The sequence below is a fragment of the Saccostrea cucullata genome, unplaced genomic scaffold (assembly GCF_032062105.1).
Source record: "Saccostrea cucullata isolate Sc308-1 unplaced genomic scaffold, CSIRO_AGI_Scuc_v1 ctg1124, whole genome shotgun sequence".
Taxonomy (NCBI): Eukaryota; Metazoa; Mollusca; class Bivalvia; order Ostreida; family Ostreidae; genus Saccostrea; species Saccostrea cuccullata.
Window position 1 is genome coordinate 1 of NW_026929674.1, and position 19,089 is coordinate 19,089.

Below are 19,089 nucleotides of genomic sequence, written 5' to 3' on the forward strand. Positions count from 1 at the left end.
ACTGCAATGTAACAATAAAGAAGTGAATGCCCTGAGACTATAGCATGTGTAATGACTATAAATATTTCCATAGCTGCAACGTTGGATACACCTTCATATCATATGGTTTATACTTTATTATAACCCTAGTTTCTTTCAAATCAAAATACATGTACTACCATTAATAAATGATGGTATTTACCTTGTTTTCTGTTCTGTTTATTCCGACGAGGAAAAGGAGGTAAGCCAGAGAAATACTAAGACAAAGATGGACCAAAACGAGGTTCTGGTCGTTCTTAACATATCTAAAAATAGAAAATAAAAATTGTGTCGAATTCCTATTGAAAATAAAAGACCAAGAAAAAACATATGCGTAAAAATAAAAATATAATAAATGGTGCATTGTCATACCTCCACAGAATAATAAAGAGAAAGAAAGTGATGGCGGACAGGACAACAGTAATGGAACAACCAATCAGAGATATTAACGTCAACACATCATCTTCCTTCGTCTGTTTCAAATTATATATACATTAATAGTGTATGATATGGTTTTTTTATTCAATTATAAATGAAAAATTGTGAAAGACCTGAGACATTCAGTTTGCCTGATAAATATTTCAAATCAAATATTTGCCTTACATTTTCATATGGTCGCATCAAAATAGCAAAGTTTGTCAAATGGTCACATTCACATTTGGTCACGTGATTATTTACTCTGGTTGTATTGCAGCCCTCTGAAGACCATGACCTGTAAAGATATTTAAGATTTATGTTTTAAATCACAGAAACGAAAACAGTAATTTATCTGGCATTATTTTGGAATTTGTTAAAGCCCAGAACAAAGAAAAAGTAAACAGTTACCCGATATTGAAATTCCAAAACACGCATACAACGTCAGTCTTTTGAAGATCAATCTGTGAAATTTTTGAAAGAAAAAAAATCCACATATTCATTCATATTCATAGAATAATTTAAAATTCTTAAGCTATTCAAGATCTGGTACTTTTACTCACCTCACTTTTGTGTTTGATATTCATCATGATTCCAGGGTTCAGCGAAATTCTTTCTCTTTCATCCACGATGTCCATAGACAAAACATCTGAGTTTAGGTTGAAACTTTTCGTTGATTCATTTCTACAAGTAAATATAATCTGAATGCGTCACATGTATATACATACACTCGTAAATTATTACTTGCAGTTTTTAAAATTACACTTACCCCGATAATGTATTTGTGGACGGAAGGAAGGTGTACACTGTTCTATAAACAGTCGCTGAATATATTATATCTGCCATGAAAAAAAGATAACTTTTTTAAAACAGAATCGACATTGATTCACAATCTCTGGATTTTCTTTATTTAGAAAGCAACAGTTTTCTATGCTAACATAAGACATTTAAAGTCATTATACCTTCTTTATTTGGCTCTGATTGGACGGGTAAAACTAGGTAGGAGGATTCTGTTGCTATGGATCCCGGAAATTTCACTGCCTCTCTCGAAGATCTGCGTCCAACCGACATTACTTTAATACAAATAAAAAATCCAAATTGTTTGATAATTGTTTTAAAAATTCGATAATTTATTAATGAGGTATCATTTCCATATTTTACTTACGATAATTATCCCTGTCAATGGTTTTGTTTTCTCTACTTTTCAATCCTTTGGAAACCTGATGACCAAACTCTGCCACAGTTGACAATATTCGAGAGGATCCATCTTTAGTCTGTAAAAAAATATAGTATAAAAACTGAGAAAAAAGAATATCTTAATTGAAAATCTATAGGCGAAAAGCAATACAAATATCAAATACGTTCTCATAGAAAAATATATAAAAATGTGAAGGAGTTAAGGTTTCTTTATTACCTGTTTGTTGATATCTTTCCAATTTTGACTCTGCGTTTCGCTCAAGACGTTATCAACAACACTGGCAAAATCCTTCAAAAAAAGTGTTTTTTAAATGACAAAATGTGGTACAAAAAATATCAAAAATGCATATAGTTCTTCAAACCAAGCATATATCTTAAGTAATCGAACCTGGTCTGGTAGTTTGGCGTCTGCTGCTTCTGTTACTTTCAGAATTTTGTCAAGTAAGCCGACTGTACTATCAAGGTCTCCAGAAGTTCCCTGCTTATGGGCCGTCAAGTTACGCATGGCAGCCATTTGTCTCTCCACGACAGAGGATACATAGGTTGTGTCGATAATGTTGTCAGTTAGGATATTGTCCAGCTAAATAAAAACAATGCAGTGTTTGCTCATTTAAGAAAATATGTATAACAATCTAAACTATTAAAGAATTTCATTTTTAGTAATTACACATGTACCATTTGGTTTCCCTCCACCAGGGTTTTCTCCACACAGTTTATCGTCACAGTTCGCCCCCAAGTCCCATCAGTTCTACATTGTTTACTTGCATTTCCTGAAAAAATACCAAATTGGAGAGGTTTTTGAACAAGGTATCGACACTTTTTTCCTCCATCACAGTTCACCTAATTTATTGGCATAGTCCATAACAGTATCTTGTTTATTGTTGCTGCTTATTACTGACCTACGTACTGGTCTGGACAAAGGGCATAGTAAGTTACTCCTGTCATTCCAAACTCCCATCTTATCCCGTGTTCGTCTACAGTCTTCATACAGCGAAGGTCCTCTGAATATTAAAGAAAGTAAGTAGAAAGAATAGCCTAGGATATGTATGTTCGTATCCCTAGGGCAAAGGGGAAGGAGACCTTACCTGGAGAATAGACAAACACGTCAGATACAGCTCTACTGGTGCCATTCACACCTAGTAGGCTGTAAGTCAATAAACATTCATATCTCCCTGTACGATTCTTCTGGGCGTTTGGTACTCTTAAAACAGATCCATTTCTTGATAGTTCTGAAAAATGCGAGTATAGTCCTCGTTAAGTTGTATATAATGCATTCTCATGGTAACTATTTTCCCTTATTCCATTTTCTTAGAATGATCTGATTTTTAAATGAAATTTCGGAGTAACTGTATGAAAAGGATATGCATCTACTTTTCTTTAAAATGATAAAAATCAATTGTAAACTTTTATTTCAATACGAGCAAAATGAAATTAATCGCATCTATTTGGATAAGGTTTGAAAAACATGTCAAAACTCTTGGTAGTAAGTTATTCCTGGATTTCATATTCTAACTTATTGACGATAAAGTTCTCCCGTCAAACAGTATCCGTAACACATGTTACTAAGACCCAGTGGAAAACCTTAGAGTTTTCCTAAACTCAATACATACGTCTTTCCCTCCATCTGAAATCTCCACTTTTGATCCAATCTAGTTTTGCTGTTAAATTTGGTTGTTCTAAGTTCTGGACAAAGCATCGCAGTACTATAGTTTCTCCTGTCGGAACACTTAAAGATAACGGAGCGATGTTTACTCTTGGTAACTTTCTAACTGTTAGAGACAGATTCGTTGAGATGTTGATACCAAGTAGTGGAATACTTGCTACCACGTGGAAGGTGCCTGCAACAAACACAAACACATTTTACAGATAAGGACAAGCAGAACTCTCGAGATAGGAAGACGAATTTAAGAGTATAAGTAAACAAAGAATTGTGGTCCCCCGCTTTCGGTGTCTTTGTGGGTGAGATGTTATTTTTTATGACATATTGTGTGTAATATGAACATCCTACCATATGTCATTTATTTAGAAAGTAACATTGAAGTTGAATTTTTTTTAAGGATAAATCCCTAATCCTGACCGTTAAAAATTTATGGGCAAAGTAAAAAAAAAATTTAAAAGTAGGTCAACTTCAAGGTCAAGATCAAATGGTCAAAGTTGTATATATCCAATGAAAGGTTTTTCTCACAAGGATTATATATGTGAAGTTTGAAAGCCCTAGCCCTTACTGTTCAAAAGTTATGATCAAGGTTAAAGTTGTTTCATAAGTACGTAAATCTCCAAGGTCAAGGTCAAATTGTCAAGGTTGTTGGTATCCAATGAAATGTCTTGCCACAAACAATACATATGTGAAATATGAAAGTCCTAGTGTCTACTGTTTAAAAGTTGTGACCAAGGTTAAAGTTTTTAAAAAGTAGCTAAAATTCCAAGGTCAAGGTCAAAGGGTAAAAGTTATTGGTATCCAATGAAAGGTCTTCTCACAAGGATTACATATGTGAAGTACGAAAGCCTTATTCCTCACCGTTGAAAAGTTATGGTCAAGATTAAAGTTTTTTTCATAAGTACGTAAATATCCAAGGTCAAGGTCAAAAGGTCAAGGCTGTTGTTATCCAATGAAAGGTCTTGCCACAAACAATACATATGTGAAATATGAAAGTCCTAGTACCTACTATTCAAAAGATATGGCCAAAGTAAAAGTTTGAAATTCTGTGTAAAAGTGGGTCAAACTCCAAGGTCAAGGTCAAAAGGTCACATTTGATGGTACCCAAAGAAGGGTCTTGTCACATGGAATACACATGTGAAATATGAAAGTCATAGCTCCACTAAATCAAAAGTTATGGGCAAGGTTAAAGTTTATGTGACGGACAGACTGACAGACTGACAGACGGACAGACGGACAGACGAATGAGATTTAATGTCCCCTCGCTTTCGCGAAAGCGGGGGACAATATATCTAAAATATCAAGTAATGTCATATTCCGTTTCAAAACCATGTTGCATTTTCATCTGAAGTTCTATTTAAAACGTTATTTGATGTATCACAAGCATAAATTTAACACATTCCTGCTAAACTAACCATTATCGTATGTCCTAGCAGATTTGATCCTGAGTTTGACTTTGTAAAATTTATAGTAGCTTTCCTCTACTTCCACCGTAAGCTTTACGCGAGAAGAGTTCCTGATCATCAAGTCGTCTCTATACCATGTGATCTCAATCTGACTTTCCAAGTGCGACGTTCCAAATACGATTTGTAGGAGAATTTCTTTATTCTCCACTGTCTCATACATTAATGTAGAATTCTCGTCCAGAAATAGTAAAGTTGTATCTTGTGAGAAAAAGGGTAGACAATAAAATTTTATACACAAGGTAAACGGAAAACAACAAACAGAGATCAATTTCATAAAATCTAGAAACAATACAAATATAAGACAGGGCATAAAACACGGACCAATATGGAAATTACAGAGGTTGGATCATGTGCCTCATCACACCCGCCATGAGGTAGACGGACAATTCCGTACTCAATTCAGCATTAACAATTATATTAGTATGCAAGATATCAGCCAAAATATGACCCAAGTATATACTAGTATATATATATGTTATATCAAACAGCGCCTAATATATAACTGAACAAATACAGTAGTGCACACAAGAAAACTTACCGATCTCGCAGAATGTCCCATCAAAGTTTGGCAAACAGTCACAAAAGCCACGTGTTTTGTTGTAAGTGATGCATTTTCCATCGTTTAGACACATTGTGTCATTCTTACAATAATCCCCAGCTAAAAAGAATATGAAGAAAAAAATGGCATTAAGAATGGTTAAGTACATTTATTTTATAAGTACACATTATTCACTTTAAATAATAAAACGAAATAAAACTTTGTTTTTCATGGAAAAGGAATATAAATACCGGTAGAAAGATTTGTTATTGTACATTATAAATTTCTCTTTCCAGACTATTTGTGAGGATGATCCATGTATATCATCTTGGTCATTTTAAAGTTCATTTGTAGTTTCAGCACTCTTAATAGATATCAAAATTAGATCTTGGTTTCATGTAGTTTGTTAGATTATTTATGTATAAGATGATTTTCAGACGATTGAATACGTTACCTAGTTTTTTACAATCTTTATCCAGTGAATTTTCTGTAGTGTTCGTATTGTTAGGTCGACATTCATTAGGTAGATCAAGCCCCTTTCCATTACACGTGTATGTTTCTGGACATGGAAGACACGACTTATTATTCGGTTGTCCTCTGGAAGGATTGTAAGTCATATTGGGACAGGGTGTGAAGATCCCTGTTCCCTCCAGACAATAATGCCCGGCTGGACAAATGTCACCCCCATAGCCATTCAACGGTGTAGGTGAGATCGCTCCCCTATTACAATAAAATCCTGATGAACAAGGACCTGTTGGAACAGACAAATTTCTCCCAGCACAAAACATTCCTGGAGAGCATTTCAGACAGGCCTTCTCTGTGGAGTTTCCAGAATAAGGATTAAAGGTTCCAATTTCACAAGGAATAGGTCGCACTTGTCCCTCTGGACAGAAAAAGCCTTCAGGGCATATAAACACACTTGATCCGTTTGGGCAAAAATATCCTGCAGGACAGGTTATATTAAATCCATCCTTACACAAATTTCCCTTTGGGCACTCTGTACATATGCCAACTTTTTGTGATCCATCGGCATTTATGCAATGATTTGTCTTGGGTTCTGGTAAGAATAAAGAAACAAAATACTTTAAAATAAGACATGCGCAAAATGTTATGATTCATTTAATACTTATGAGTTTTCGTGCAAATTATATGTACCTGGGTTAAAGGAACATAGTACACTGATGACTTCTCTTTCAGCATTACATTCTAAAGGATAAATGGATCCCACGGGACAAGTAAGGTTTCCAGGACAAACCTCACACTCCGCACTGGTTGTATAAGGATTGAAGTACCCTGAGGGACAAGGGATTGGCTCTCGTGAACCTCTAGGGCAATATGTTCCCGAAGGACACATGTCACCCATTCCTCCGTCAACAGGTGTCGGTGTAGTCGATCCACCGGAGCAAAAGAATCCAGGTAGACAAGGGCCTGTTGGCCTATCTCCACCGGGAAGAAAGCAGTAGAACCCAGGCGGACACAACAGGCAGTCAGAGCTATTGCTGCTTGTATTAGAAGGATTGTAATATCCAGCTTTGCATTGAATTGGACGAGTTTCACCGGAGGGGCAATAGCTGCCTGTGGGACAAGGTATTGGTTCTGATGAACCAGGTGAGCAAAAGAAGCCTGACGGGCACCTGCTTTTCTCTCCATTTACACAGAAGAAGCCTGGAAGACAGGGTAGGCAGGGATTCTTTCTGTTGGCGTCACTGGCATTGTTGTTTGATTCTCGGTATGTTCCATTTAGGCAAACATTGTCTTGTGCAACTTAAAACACATGAAATAAATGGTTTCAGCAGAATTTTAAAATAACATAAGAATAAGACAGGGAAATAGAGTATAACTGAGGTAACTAAAAATTTTAATTTAGGATGACTCAAATTACTGATGAAAGAATATTAATAAATCACGTTAATCAATTTATTTCCCAAATACTGTTGACATTACTCATCAGATATAAGTACATTTAGATTGATATATATCTTAAAAGAGAAAGAACAAATTAATTTTATTATTAATAATGTACAATCGGCCTACCTGTCGGAGTCATGGGGGCAGGAGTATTCATAGAAGGTAAACCACACACGCCTCCATCTGTGCCCAAATAAAAGGTACATGTACTAGTGTAATACACATCTTGTACATAAGGCAATAACTTTTATCCTACGATTCAACATACTCTTTAATTATTGAAGTATAGCTGAGCAAAAGACATGCAGGGATTTTTAGTTTCAGTGTAGTACACTTAATGTTTTGTAAAAATGGCTTAAACTTTGATTCTGTGATTCAATATACTCTGTAGTACCCATTAATTATTGAAATATATATAAGCAAAAAAATTTTACTGTAAACCAACTATTCGCTTCATCTTTTATTTGCAATTCGTCCGTTTGAAATCAATCCACGACGATTTATTTTCGCGACAGAGGAAACATTCCTTACAAATACTAAGCAAAATTATTGGTTCGCGGCAATAAATATTTTTTAGAAACTATGAAAATTTACAATTAAATTGATATGTTTTGACGTACCAAAGCAGTATCTGCGGTTACACTTGGTAACAGGTTTCAGTTTGAAGGTGAGGAATGAGGAACAGTTTCTAACTTGGATATTAAAGGAGTGCTGACAGCAACCAAAAGCTGTTCTTATACACATTTGTCTCTGGACAGTGCCTTCTCCCTCCAACGGAAAAGACCCTGAGTCAAAAATAAAAATGAAACAGCGTAGTTCTCTAACAAACTTAAATGAAAATAAAAGGCATCGCTGATTATAGAATCTACCTAAAAATCTTTGTTATATATTTATCTTGAGAAAAAAGAAATTGGCATAATTGCAATAAGTCTGTATATCTGATTGAAGAATGCAAAATGTTAAAGATATGTCTTTGGAATAATTTGTTTACTGTCTAATCAAGAATTATTTGGAATTATTTTTTCTTCCATACCATTCATCCAGATGGGTTCGTCTGTCCCACAGCGGCCCTGTCGTGGACAGGTTTGGTGGAGCTTGAGGAAGGAGGACTCATCAGAGGCCTGTAGGCGGTACCACCCCTCCTCTAGATGGTTATCACAGAGGTTAGGGGACTGAGAACGACGACAATCCGCCGACCGATACCCGTCGTCCATAATAACAGTGAACCCAGAGAGACTAGAGCAGGGATCTGTAAAGGAATATGTTATATATCAATATAGAATGTTTGTAAAAATATTTCGTAGAATAGTTAATGTGTTACATATGAAGTTTGCTATCTGCATTGTACCCACATTCAACAAAAATATTTTAACATTGTTTACTTTTTTGATATATAAATGATAGATAATTAAGCTACAAATTTTCTGATAACTAACATTTTTGCAGGCATTGTTACAGGATTTTATTTTGTTTTGTACTAAATCTTCATATACTCTTTAAAAGAGCTTTGCAAAATAAACTTTTAAAACATCTCATCGAGGTGATAATAAAAAATGTATGTTCATTTCGAATCAAACTGCATTACATACCCCTGGAACTGCAGTTCTATATTCTTGTTTGCCAGTTAGTGTATATGAAATTTTATTTACCACAGTGTGTAACTACAACTGATTTTCTAAATTTTTATTGATATTTAATAGGTTTTTGTTGCACTTACAACTACTACAGATCTAATCTGAATTTCGGAGGCATATTTTTCTTATTGTTCTTTTTTCCATCTGTTTGATATATTATATCATCTTACCCAAAGTAGATTATTATATTTATATGATAAATATGTAAATTATTATATGAAGGATATGGAAACAACGAACAGAATTCAATATAAAAATCCATAAAACAATACAAAATAGGAGCAGAGCAAACACGGACCTCCAAAACATCGGAGGTGGGATCAGGTGCCATGGAGGAGTGAATATCCCCTGCTGACCGGTGACATCAACCGTGTGCTCCTTGTCATGATCGAGAAATAACGGGAAAATCCGTCGTCAATTCAGGTATAAATAATGGACTAACAATAAGTATGAAAAAGTCTATGATAATGACAATGATGAATTGTATTTGCTGACAAGGTCATTGAATCGATCATAGAACTTACAAAATGATGACTTTAAACGAGACTGTTGACATTCTTGTTTCATCTATAATTCATCTCGTTTTAGAAATTGTTCATACGTTAAGCATGCTCTTGCGTTTCGAATCAACTGAGATATATAAAGGCCGTGTGCAGGTGATGAGGGTATATTGTTGTATAAGTAAGGGAAGTTGGAGAAAAGTTAAAGTTATCACGTTTATCATAGATCTTGGTTGTTAGATTACCATTAACGTCTTTTTCAAGTAAAATATCGAAGTATTAAACAGATGTGTCAGACTCTGTGGTATCTTTTATTTCAAGTTCACCGGACATATCATATTGACATAAGAATGGAAATAACCATTGTTTATTGACAATACTATATTTTATTAATTTATTTACAAAATAATATTCGAAGGATATCAAAACATCGAAAATGTTAAACTGGGTCACTAAAACCGCCTAAAGTAAACTTGTTAATGATGACCTAAAATACTGAAATCTATATTGTAAATGTTTGTATTATATCCTGGAACGAGCAAACATACTGTTTATGTGATAAAGTACCGCGGGTTAAATTACTTTGATGTATCTATTTTTATTATAGTTTTATGATAATATCTTTAAAAATGCGTGTCGTATCTCATTTATTCTACTTTATGTAAGGTAATTCAAAATCTAATTTTTAGCAAAAATAATTAAACTAAAATAGGTTTTTACCAATCATGGTGTGAAAACCAGGTGAGTGTAAAAATATACATTCCAATAGAGCTTGAGTGAAGTAATATAACTTAATTTTGTAAACAAAATTTTTACTTTTGAAAAAAAAGTCAAAGAATTTTCAAAAAGCAAATAAAAGGACAACAGACATTATTGTGGCAACTAGCTCTTTAACTTAATATAGAATATAATAAATTATGAAAAATGATGGCATAAATGTCATTATTAAGCAATTCCCTCATTTTTAAAAATGCAGTAAAACTCAAGGAAACATATGAAAAAATAATGCAAAACATAAATCTCTCTTTTGATTGATTAAGTTATTTCAATGATGAGCGAATGAATGATGACACAATATAAGACTGGAATATGGAGAGTAACAATAAACACCATGAATATAGAAATATCACATGTGTAAATAAATTCTTGAAACGTTAAATGCAAGAAGACATTAATAGAAACATTTTGATATATATTGAGTCTTTGATTAATATGACGTAGTCCCAGGACGAAAGTAGTTTTTTTATCTTTAATTTGAAGGCAAGGCTTAAAAAATATCCAAAAAAGAGGTTCACGTTTTATATTATTCATTCATTACATTGTTAAATATTTCAGATGATATGACTTCTTATTTTCAAAGCTACTTTAGCTTTCACTAAAAAGAAAAGTTAGACTATATTTTCATGAAGTATGGAGTCCTTTATTGTTTAATTTATTCAAAAAGTCACGATTGCCATGTGTATAATATACTCCTCCTACAAAATTATTTTTATTCTCGTTTATAATTCATAAGAGATTTTATCATTGATACATTGCAAATTATAATCCTAATAAATAAAAAGGTTTTTCCAAGATCTAACTTTATTTAGGTCACATTATGTTTTCCAATACATAAATATTGTACAGATAAAGTATTATATTTGTTCAAACAAAAACAACAAAAAGTAAAGATTTTTAAATAAATTTCTATTATATGTTTTGTGATTGGTCATTAACAATATTATTTTGGTCGATACAATGACCTTGTCAACAAATGCAATTTATCATTGAGTCAAATGCTGACTGACGTTTTTCATACTAATTGTTAATTGTTACACTGAACTGACAACGTATTTTTCCAAGAATATCAATAGTCTCGTTTAAAGTCATCATTTCGTAAGTTCTTTGGTCGATACAATGACCTTGTCAGCAAATACAATTTATCTTTGAGTCAAATGCTGACTACTAATTATCATGATACTTCATACTAATTGTTAATTGTTACACTGAATTGACAACGTATTTTTCCAAGAATACATATCAACAGTCTCGTTTAAAGTCATCATTTCGTAATTTCTTTGGTCGATACAATGACCTTGTCAGCAAATACAATTTATCATTGCAAATGCTGACTGATGTTTTTCATACTTATTGTTAGTCCATTATTTATACCTGAATTGACGACGGATTTTTCCGTTATTTCTCGATCATGACAAGGAGCACACGGCGGGTGTGGCCGGCCAGCAGGGGATGCTCACTCCTCCATGGCACCTGATCCCACTTCTGTTGTTTTAGAGGTCCGTGTTTGCCCTGATCCTAATTTGTATTGTTTTATGGACTTTGCTAGTGAATATTGTTCGTTATCTCCATATCCTTTGTTTGTTAAATAACAATAATAGCATCGACAAAAGCGTACTCAAAAGGATGTCGGAGTTCCCCTGATGTCAACATCTATAGGAAGTCTTTGAGGACTAGTTTTTCGATAAATTGTTTAAAATCCCGTATCCATTCATTGTGTCCCTTCATAACTCGATCCAGTTTTATATCCAAGAATTTATTCAAAACCGTCTACAAGAAATATTTGGAGATAACGAACGGTATTCAAGCTCAAATTCAATTAAGCATATTAATACAATTTAAGAGCAGAGCAATTACGAACCTCCAAAACATAAGAGGTGGGATCGGGTATACTTGAGAAGAAGAAATCACTTGGCAATCAAATCGATATTAACAAAAAATATACCGATGACGTTCTATCTATTCATAATATTAACTGTCATTCAAATTACGACTCAATATATTAGCCTTGTGAATTGAAAATAAAACTCATCACAGAGTTTGTAACATAGATCTATTTTATATTTGGATGTTTTTCAAACTATAGACAATAAGGGCCCACTACCAACTTAACTGTATGACAAAGATAATTTCAGTTTATCTTGCGTTTGGTTACCTTTTATAAGATTTTTTATTTCACTTTCACCTGAATATGGTTTTCATTCACTACAGAAAAGCCTGATTTAATTACGACCTATGTTTAAGTCGAGTCAGGATGCCGACAGAAAAAAAAAGCTGAAACAGAGATGACAACAGTCTCCCTTTAAGTCAGCATTTCCATGATTCGCTTTTATGATATTGTTAGCAATTATAAGCCCTCGTTTAGTGGTAATTTCATAGACATAATTCATTGTTATGCTTTTAATTTTATGCCGAAATTATAATTGACTACGAAATATTTTGTGTACCTTGTAAAGGCTCACGGCAGGTGGGTGTATCCGGTCGACAGGAGACGCTTGCTCCCCAAGACACCTGATCACAATTCTGGATTTTTTACGGTCCGCAGTTTATTCTACGTTCACAGATGTTTATTTTTTTTTTTTAATTATATTGAAAATAAATCACTGTATGCTATCTCTACCATTTTTCATTAGCCAAGGGGTTCTCCAACAATTTATATTTATCATCGTTTGGACATTTAATGCATACATCTCCTTCCATGTTTCAAGATTATACAGGCCTTATATTGGCTGACTTGTAACACATCACTTTTTTAGGACTTTGTAAGCATATTGAAATTGGCTACGGAATGTTTCCTCAATACCTGATCAATGCACAAGGTTCAGGCAGGGATGTTTACATCTCCTAGACATCTGATCCAAGCTATTGAATTTCCAATGGTTTTATGCCTTCTTCACAGATTTATATTGTTTGTAGAATGTTTTTAGCCCGATCACTGTTCATTATCTTCACCTTTTTCATCTGTGACACCCTTGCCGTAAGACATTACTACAAGTATATTCTATAGGCATTCCACTGAGGATTTATTATATTTCAAAAATACTTGAAGTCCATCTCTTTTGTTTGCTTTCTGTCTTTTGCTACTTATTTAAAATGTTCTAAATTTCCCTTTTTCTGAAATTTTTTTTATTAATGCTTATCAATGCCTATCAATGGTATCAAGATTGCAGACGTCAGTCATCTTACATTTAAGTGAATTCATTTTGATTTACCACTTGTCAACCTAATTTACGTAATGCAGGGAATTAGCATAAGACATGCATGCACAGAGCACATGATGAAATAATTTAGAAAGTGAATGATTTATGTTAATAGGTCCTCAATGACCTTGTCTTTAATGCTCACGATTATTTCATGCAATAATTATACTTTGTATGGAAAACAAGCAGATATTGTATAGTGAAACATATGGAGATACATGTAACGAACAGCATTCAAGATCAAAAGTCCATTAAACAATACAAGAACGCGGACCTCCAAAGCATCAGAGGTGGGATCAGGTCCATATATAAAGATAGTTCAGAAATCAATGTGATTTAATTTGAGCGCTCGCTCTTAGTATATTATGAACTAGAGGCTTACACAAAATAAGCAATTTCTTAAATATGTTCGTATTTTTAGAAATGTGAAATTTTGAATGTATTTAAAGTGTCTGCTAATGAAACGTATGGTTTGCCAAGTCTTGTGCCTTAAGGAATTCTTATGTATTTCCTGAATGTCTCTCTATTTTTCCGTCTATCTAATCAGCAGCAAAATCCGTCAAAGATTTTAAGAAATTGAAAGGAATTAATAAACAAATATGGACCATAGGATAGGTCATTGAGTCAAATACTGACTGACGTTTTTCGTACTAATTGTTATAGGGCGAGCTTGAGATAAAAGATACCTAAGAGTCTGACACATCTGTTTCATATTTCATATTTTACTTGAAAAAAACGTTAATGGTGATCTAACAACCAAGCTTTATGATAAACGTGATGATTTTAACTTTTGTATTGTCAACTCCCCTTACTTTTGCATCATCCCATGCATACGGAGTTTATATATCTCAGTTGATTCGATATGCAAGAGCATGCTCTACGCTCGTACAATTTCTAAAACGAGGTATATTATTGACAAACAAGTTGATGAAACAAGAATATCAGAAGTCTTGTAAAGTCATCATTTCGTAAGTTCTATGGTCGATACAACGACCTAGTCAGCAAATACAATTTATCATTGAGTCAAATGCTGACTGTATTTTTTCATACTAATTGTTAGTCCATTATTTATACACTGAAAGTGACGACAGATTTTTTCGTTATTTTCCGAACTTGACAAGGAGCAAACAGAGGTTGCGATCGGTCAGCAATGGATGCTCACTCCTCCATGGCACCTGATCCCACCACCTCTGATGTTTTGGAGGTCCGTGTTTGCTCTGTTCCTACTTTGAATCGTTTTATGGACTTTTGAGCTTGAATACAGGCCGTTATCCATAAATTGCATTTCAACACGGGGATTGGGGAGGTGTTCAGTCACACACACACTCCCCTTTAGTCACATCCTTGTCATAATTTTTATGAGTGTTATAGCTTGATGGAGTATAAACTTTTATGGTGCTGTAAGGTAGTTGGTAACATCCTAATATCAAAATATGGGTTGATTTCATAAATATTATTTCTGGTTTGTATTAAATTCTTGAAGATTTTTCTTATGAACAAAAGAAAGATGGGGTTGAGGACAAACTCTATACTTTGAGAAATGTTCAGTATCAGCTCTTCATTTTTGAACTAGGTATGCTGAATACGCTTAATGACATTAAAATTTATGTATTTGTATCTCGATGGTTTCTATGCATATCTGAAATAGTCTTGTTGTTAGGCTGAAAATAACCTCGCCCTTTTATGGGGATTATTTAATTCTTGTGGCCACGTGCTATAAATCAGAAATGTTAATTATTTTACATGGAGCTTTTTCTTTAATCTTCCTTTACTTTGAATTCGGCCAACCTCTTTGTTAATAGCAAATGTCGTTTATTTTTCTCCTAAAGGGAAAGTGTGCTTGTCACTGATTATCAATATCCATTCATAAGATCTGTGTCTTCATTTATTCTGTACATTGTGTTGCTATAATATTAAACTTGTCACAAGATATGATAAAAGAAGTAGAGAACGTTGATGGATACAATTTAGTGTGTCTTTAAAAGAATGCATACATAGTTTATTATCAATGTGTGTTTATTATCAATCTATTTGAAATTTTAAAATGCACCTGTTTTATTTTGTCTAATAGAAATTCTCCACAATTATTTAACCTTAAGAATAGGGAAACTATTCCTGGATATTTGATACACTGACTACATTTAATGTTTGCATTTAATTGTGCTCTAAAAATATGGTATCGCAAAAAATAAATCTCAGTAGTAAATATTTTCCATTTAGAGTTGACTTAAAAGGAAATATTCATGTATTATAGTTCATATTTCATATGTTTGTTGCTTTGTATTCTAAATGGCGATACGTGTATTAATCAATGTTCACGAGTCAATATGAATAAAAAAAAAACCGTATGAATAATGATTTGTAAAGAGATGAGGAAGAATTTCAAACAAATGCTACAATATAAATGTGTGGCGTATATATGATCACTACTCTCTTATCAGATGTGAAATCTCGAAATATTGGGCGTGGAAATATCAACAACGCGGATGTTTATTGTGAACCCCTTAATTATGGTTAGCTCAGAAGTGTGACTTTAACTATTTTGATTAAAAATATGAAGGTATTCAAAACTGCCCATAGTATTTTAAATCAGTCTAAATTCAGTAAATTCAGAGGGAGTCAGATGAAATATTACAGGTTTAATTAAAATGCACGACTATTTCTTCGAAGAAACTAAACATGCTAAAATGGAAAACTGATTTGAAATCGGTGCATGCATAGTTCTTATCTTAAATGACATAATCCTTGGTTTTAACATAATATATGCATTCATAAAGTACACTATTAATTTTTCCATGTTTGCATGTAAATAGATTCTAAATCAGTGTCTACATTGCAGATGATGTCTGAGAAAGTTTTAATTTTAGTCATGTCTATACTAAGATATGCAGATTATTATATAATGGTAGAGAGTTATTTTATCTGTTAAGTCAATGATTAATAAACATCCAAACTTTGATATTCAGTATTAACAAGATATGTAAATCAATCTGATAAGATTACTTAAATTTCGCCACATCCTTAGTATGGTATAATTCTATATTAGTACAACATTTCCTGTACACTTAGGCATAATATGGCACAATATAAGCCACAAAGGTTATATTGAATGCTGTTATTTTGATTTTCATTTTCATTAGCAACATAAGCGATATCGTGTAGTACAGAAATAAAGCTGAAACATTTAATCGTTTTAAACGTTATGCATCCGTTATTCTCACAGAACACTAGAATACCTTTTATTTAAAAAGAATCCTCTAAAAATGAAATAGCGTGGTATAAACGGTGAAGAATATTGCCATAAATTCAATATTGAAAAAGTTTGTCCCGTTCGAAGAACATACGGGTATATTGCTATCATAAATAAACCTAAAGCTGATATTGGTAAGTCATCGGTTATCAAATTCAAAAATAGAATTGATACCATACTAATATTGACAAAAAGTGAAAAAAAAAATTTAGTACAGGTCATCGATTTGAACAGTTACAGGGATGAGGATAAATGTGATTTTAAAAGTAAAATAAATTCTTCAATTGTAGAGCCATACCGACAAGGGCACCTTGGATGACAACTTTATAATTATTTTTTTCTCAATGTAGATCCTCTTACAGTTTAAAGGTGAATCTTCTGAGAGAACTAGACCTTAAATCCTCTCGAACTGAACCCGGCTACCTTTCTATCGAGTGTAAACTTTAGGAGAAATCAAGGAGGTCTCTTCTTAAGAAGTGTACGACTTTAAGTGAGTGAATATAAGAGGATGCTTTTATGTCATTACACATGTCTTTGTTATGTATAAAACGAATTAACATTGCTTAACTTGTTTTTCCATACAGGTTTGTTATCATTAATGTTGTAGAGAATGTCTTTAAAGAGACTAACAAGATTATTGGAGCAATGTGTGTGATCTTTATTTCACGATTGATAAATTTAAGATTGCTTGAGTAAATCCAAGGAATTCGTGCATCATTTGGAATGTGTCATAAAGTTTTGAAAAGTTGTTGACATCTGTACTTGTGCCAATTTGCACTTTTTAAAATTAAAATTTTCACATGTTAGTAATAAATAATATAGGAATATACCTGTACTAGTAGGGAGTGAGCAATAAAAATGAATTTCCCTGAAAGGTAGAGTTAATGCATTACAGATGTACAGTTATGCCACCTGTTGTATCTATAATCAGCCTTCTCAAAAACAATCAATAGATGTACAGTGTATATAGTTATGTATTGTAAACACCGATCAAACAACCATTTTCTGGAATATTATTTAACCTGTAGATTGAGGTATGGATTTGTTCATTTCTTCATCGTGAGAAATGGTGTTAACCTTACCGTCATTTAAGCAAGACAGTTCACTAAACTTTTATGGCTTATGACATTAAAATCTTATGACATTAAAATTTTAGTGCACTTTAACACTTCATACAGTCTTACCTATTGAGGATGAATTTTCCGCTTCGCTTAGAACACTGGTTTGCGTCGTCTCATCCGTCAGTTTTGGTGCATTTGTCACAGAATCCTCACAGTTTGAACATGTTATCACAAATAAAAGTAAAAATCTAGAAATCCAAACATGTAAAGGTCCATCCATTCTCACCATACTTCTACAAAACGAACATCCAGGAGTATTTATCTTATAACAAGATGTCGTTTGAAAAAATAACAAATTTGACATCTCGGGGATTGAAGACGGACTGACGGTGATGAGTAAGGGTCACACTGCTTAGGTTATAACGCAGACTTCCTTCTTGAAATACAGGTACAACCACAATAACATAAAGTATTTGATTAATTTCCATAATTTTGAAACCGGATATTATAAAAGTACAGAGGGAAAATTTATTTCAGAAAGTTAGTGAAATACTTGAATAAGAGAGAGGCCTCGGTATATTAATGTAAATGACCTACCTTTCTTAATGGCCCGCTTTCATTAGTGAGGTATGTATAAATCACATGTAACAATGTTAGGGTGGTGTTGATCGGAGCTGTTTGTGTGTTAAGATAAGGTTTATTACTCCGTATTATCCTCAGAATATTGATATTCCGATATCGGGGGTATATCTCACTTTGTTTACACAGAGTTCACTAGACACTCCCATAAAAATTTTGTAATTTGAATTCGGAGTTATACACTGTAGATTGAACAGTAAAGGTCCCGCCAGTAGGCAGTGGGCGTTTATAAACAGATTCTGTTAAGGACCCTTCAGTCGAGACTTCCACTATAATTCCTGAGTCACTTTTTTTTCAATTCGAAGCAAAGTCTTCGTGTGAACGCCCCATGTTCCCTCGATTCCTATCAAAATCCCCTGGTGACGCGTGCCTACAATTATTCAATTTAGTTGTGTGTGATCAATTATGGATCAGGAAAATATTTTGGGGCTTTTTATGATTAATTACTGCAAAATCATCAGAGCGTCACAACAGTGGATCTCGCTTAGTTAATATTTTTTATTTTAAAAAAATGTCCGAAAAATGTTTGTTTTTTATCAAGAGTAGCTAAAGCGAGTGATTTAATTAATAAGAGATGGTATGAGATATAGATAACTTCCTTTCCTTTTTCTCCTTTTAAATAATTTAGAGGCTGTTTACTGCAATATTGAGGGCATATTTTTTTCAAATGCTGGATTCATTCATGTGAGTATAAATCACACGACCTGAGGTGTCATATCACCTTTGAATTTTTCGTGTAATTTCACCCTAGGGCCAGGAACATAAACATTCAAACTCACGGGACATTGTGTCAGCTGATGAGAAATGACCCCCTCCTCACAAAGACTACA

At 33.4% G+C, this 19,089-nt stretch overlaps 1 protein-coding gene across 1 annotated transcript; it reads right to left on the reverse strand.

Moving 5' to 3' along the window:
* Positions 1-181: 181 nt before the first annotated feature.
* On the reverse strand, positions 182-18,595 carry LOC134281758 (uncharacterized; the record flags this gene model as incomplete). The annotated part of the gene is made up of 23 exons (XM_062764193.1): positions 18,218-18,595; positions 17,744-17,913; positions 8,232-8,447; positions 7,819-7,983; positions 7,325-7,381; positions 6,446-7,054; positions 5,745-6,347; positions 5,291-5,410; positions 4,702-4,950; positions 3,240-3,467; positions 2,715-2,858; positions 2,529-2,630; positions 2,305-2,399; positions 2,018-2,209; positions 1,847-1,918; positions 1,598-1,706; positions 1,395-1,505; positions 1,202-1,271; positions 996-1,116; positions 844-896; positions 622-730; positions 391-491; positions 182-284 (listed from the first exon to the last, which is right to left on the reverse strand). Coding segments are annotated over exons 2-23 (3,795 nt in total), but the record flags the coding sequence as incomplete, so codon positions are not given.
* Positions 18,596-19,089: the final 494 nt, after the last annotated feature.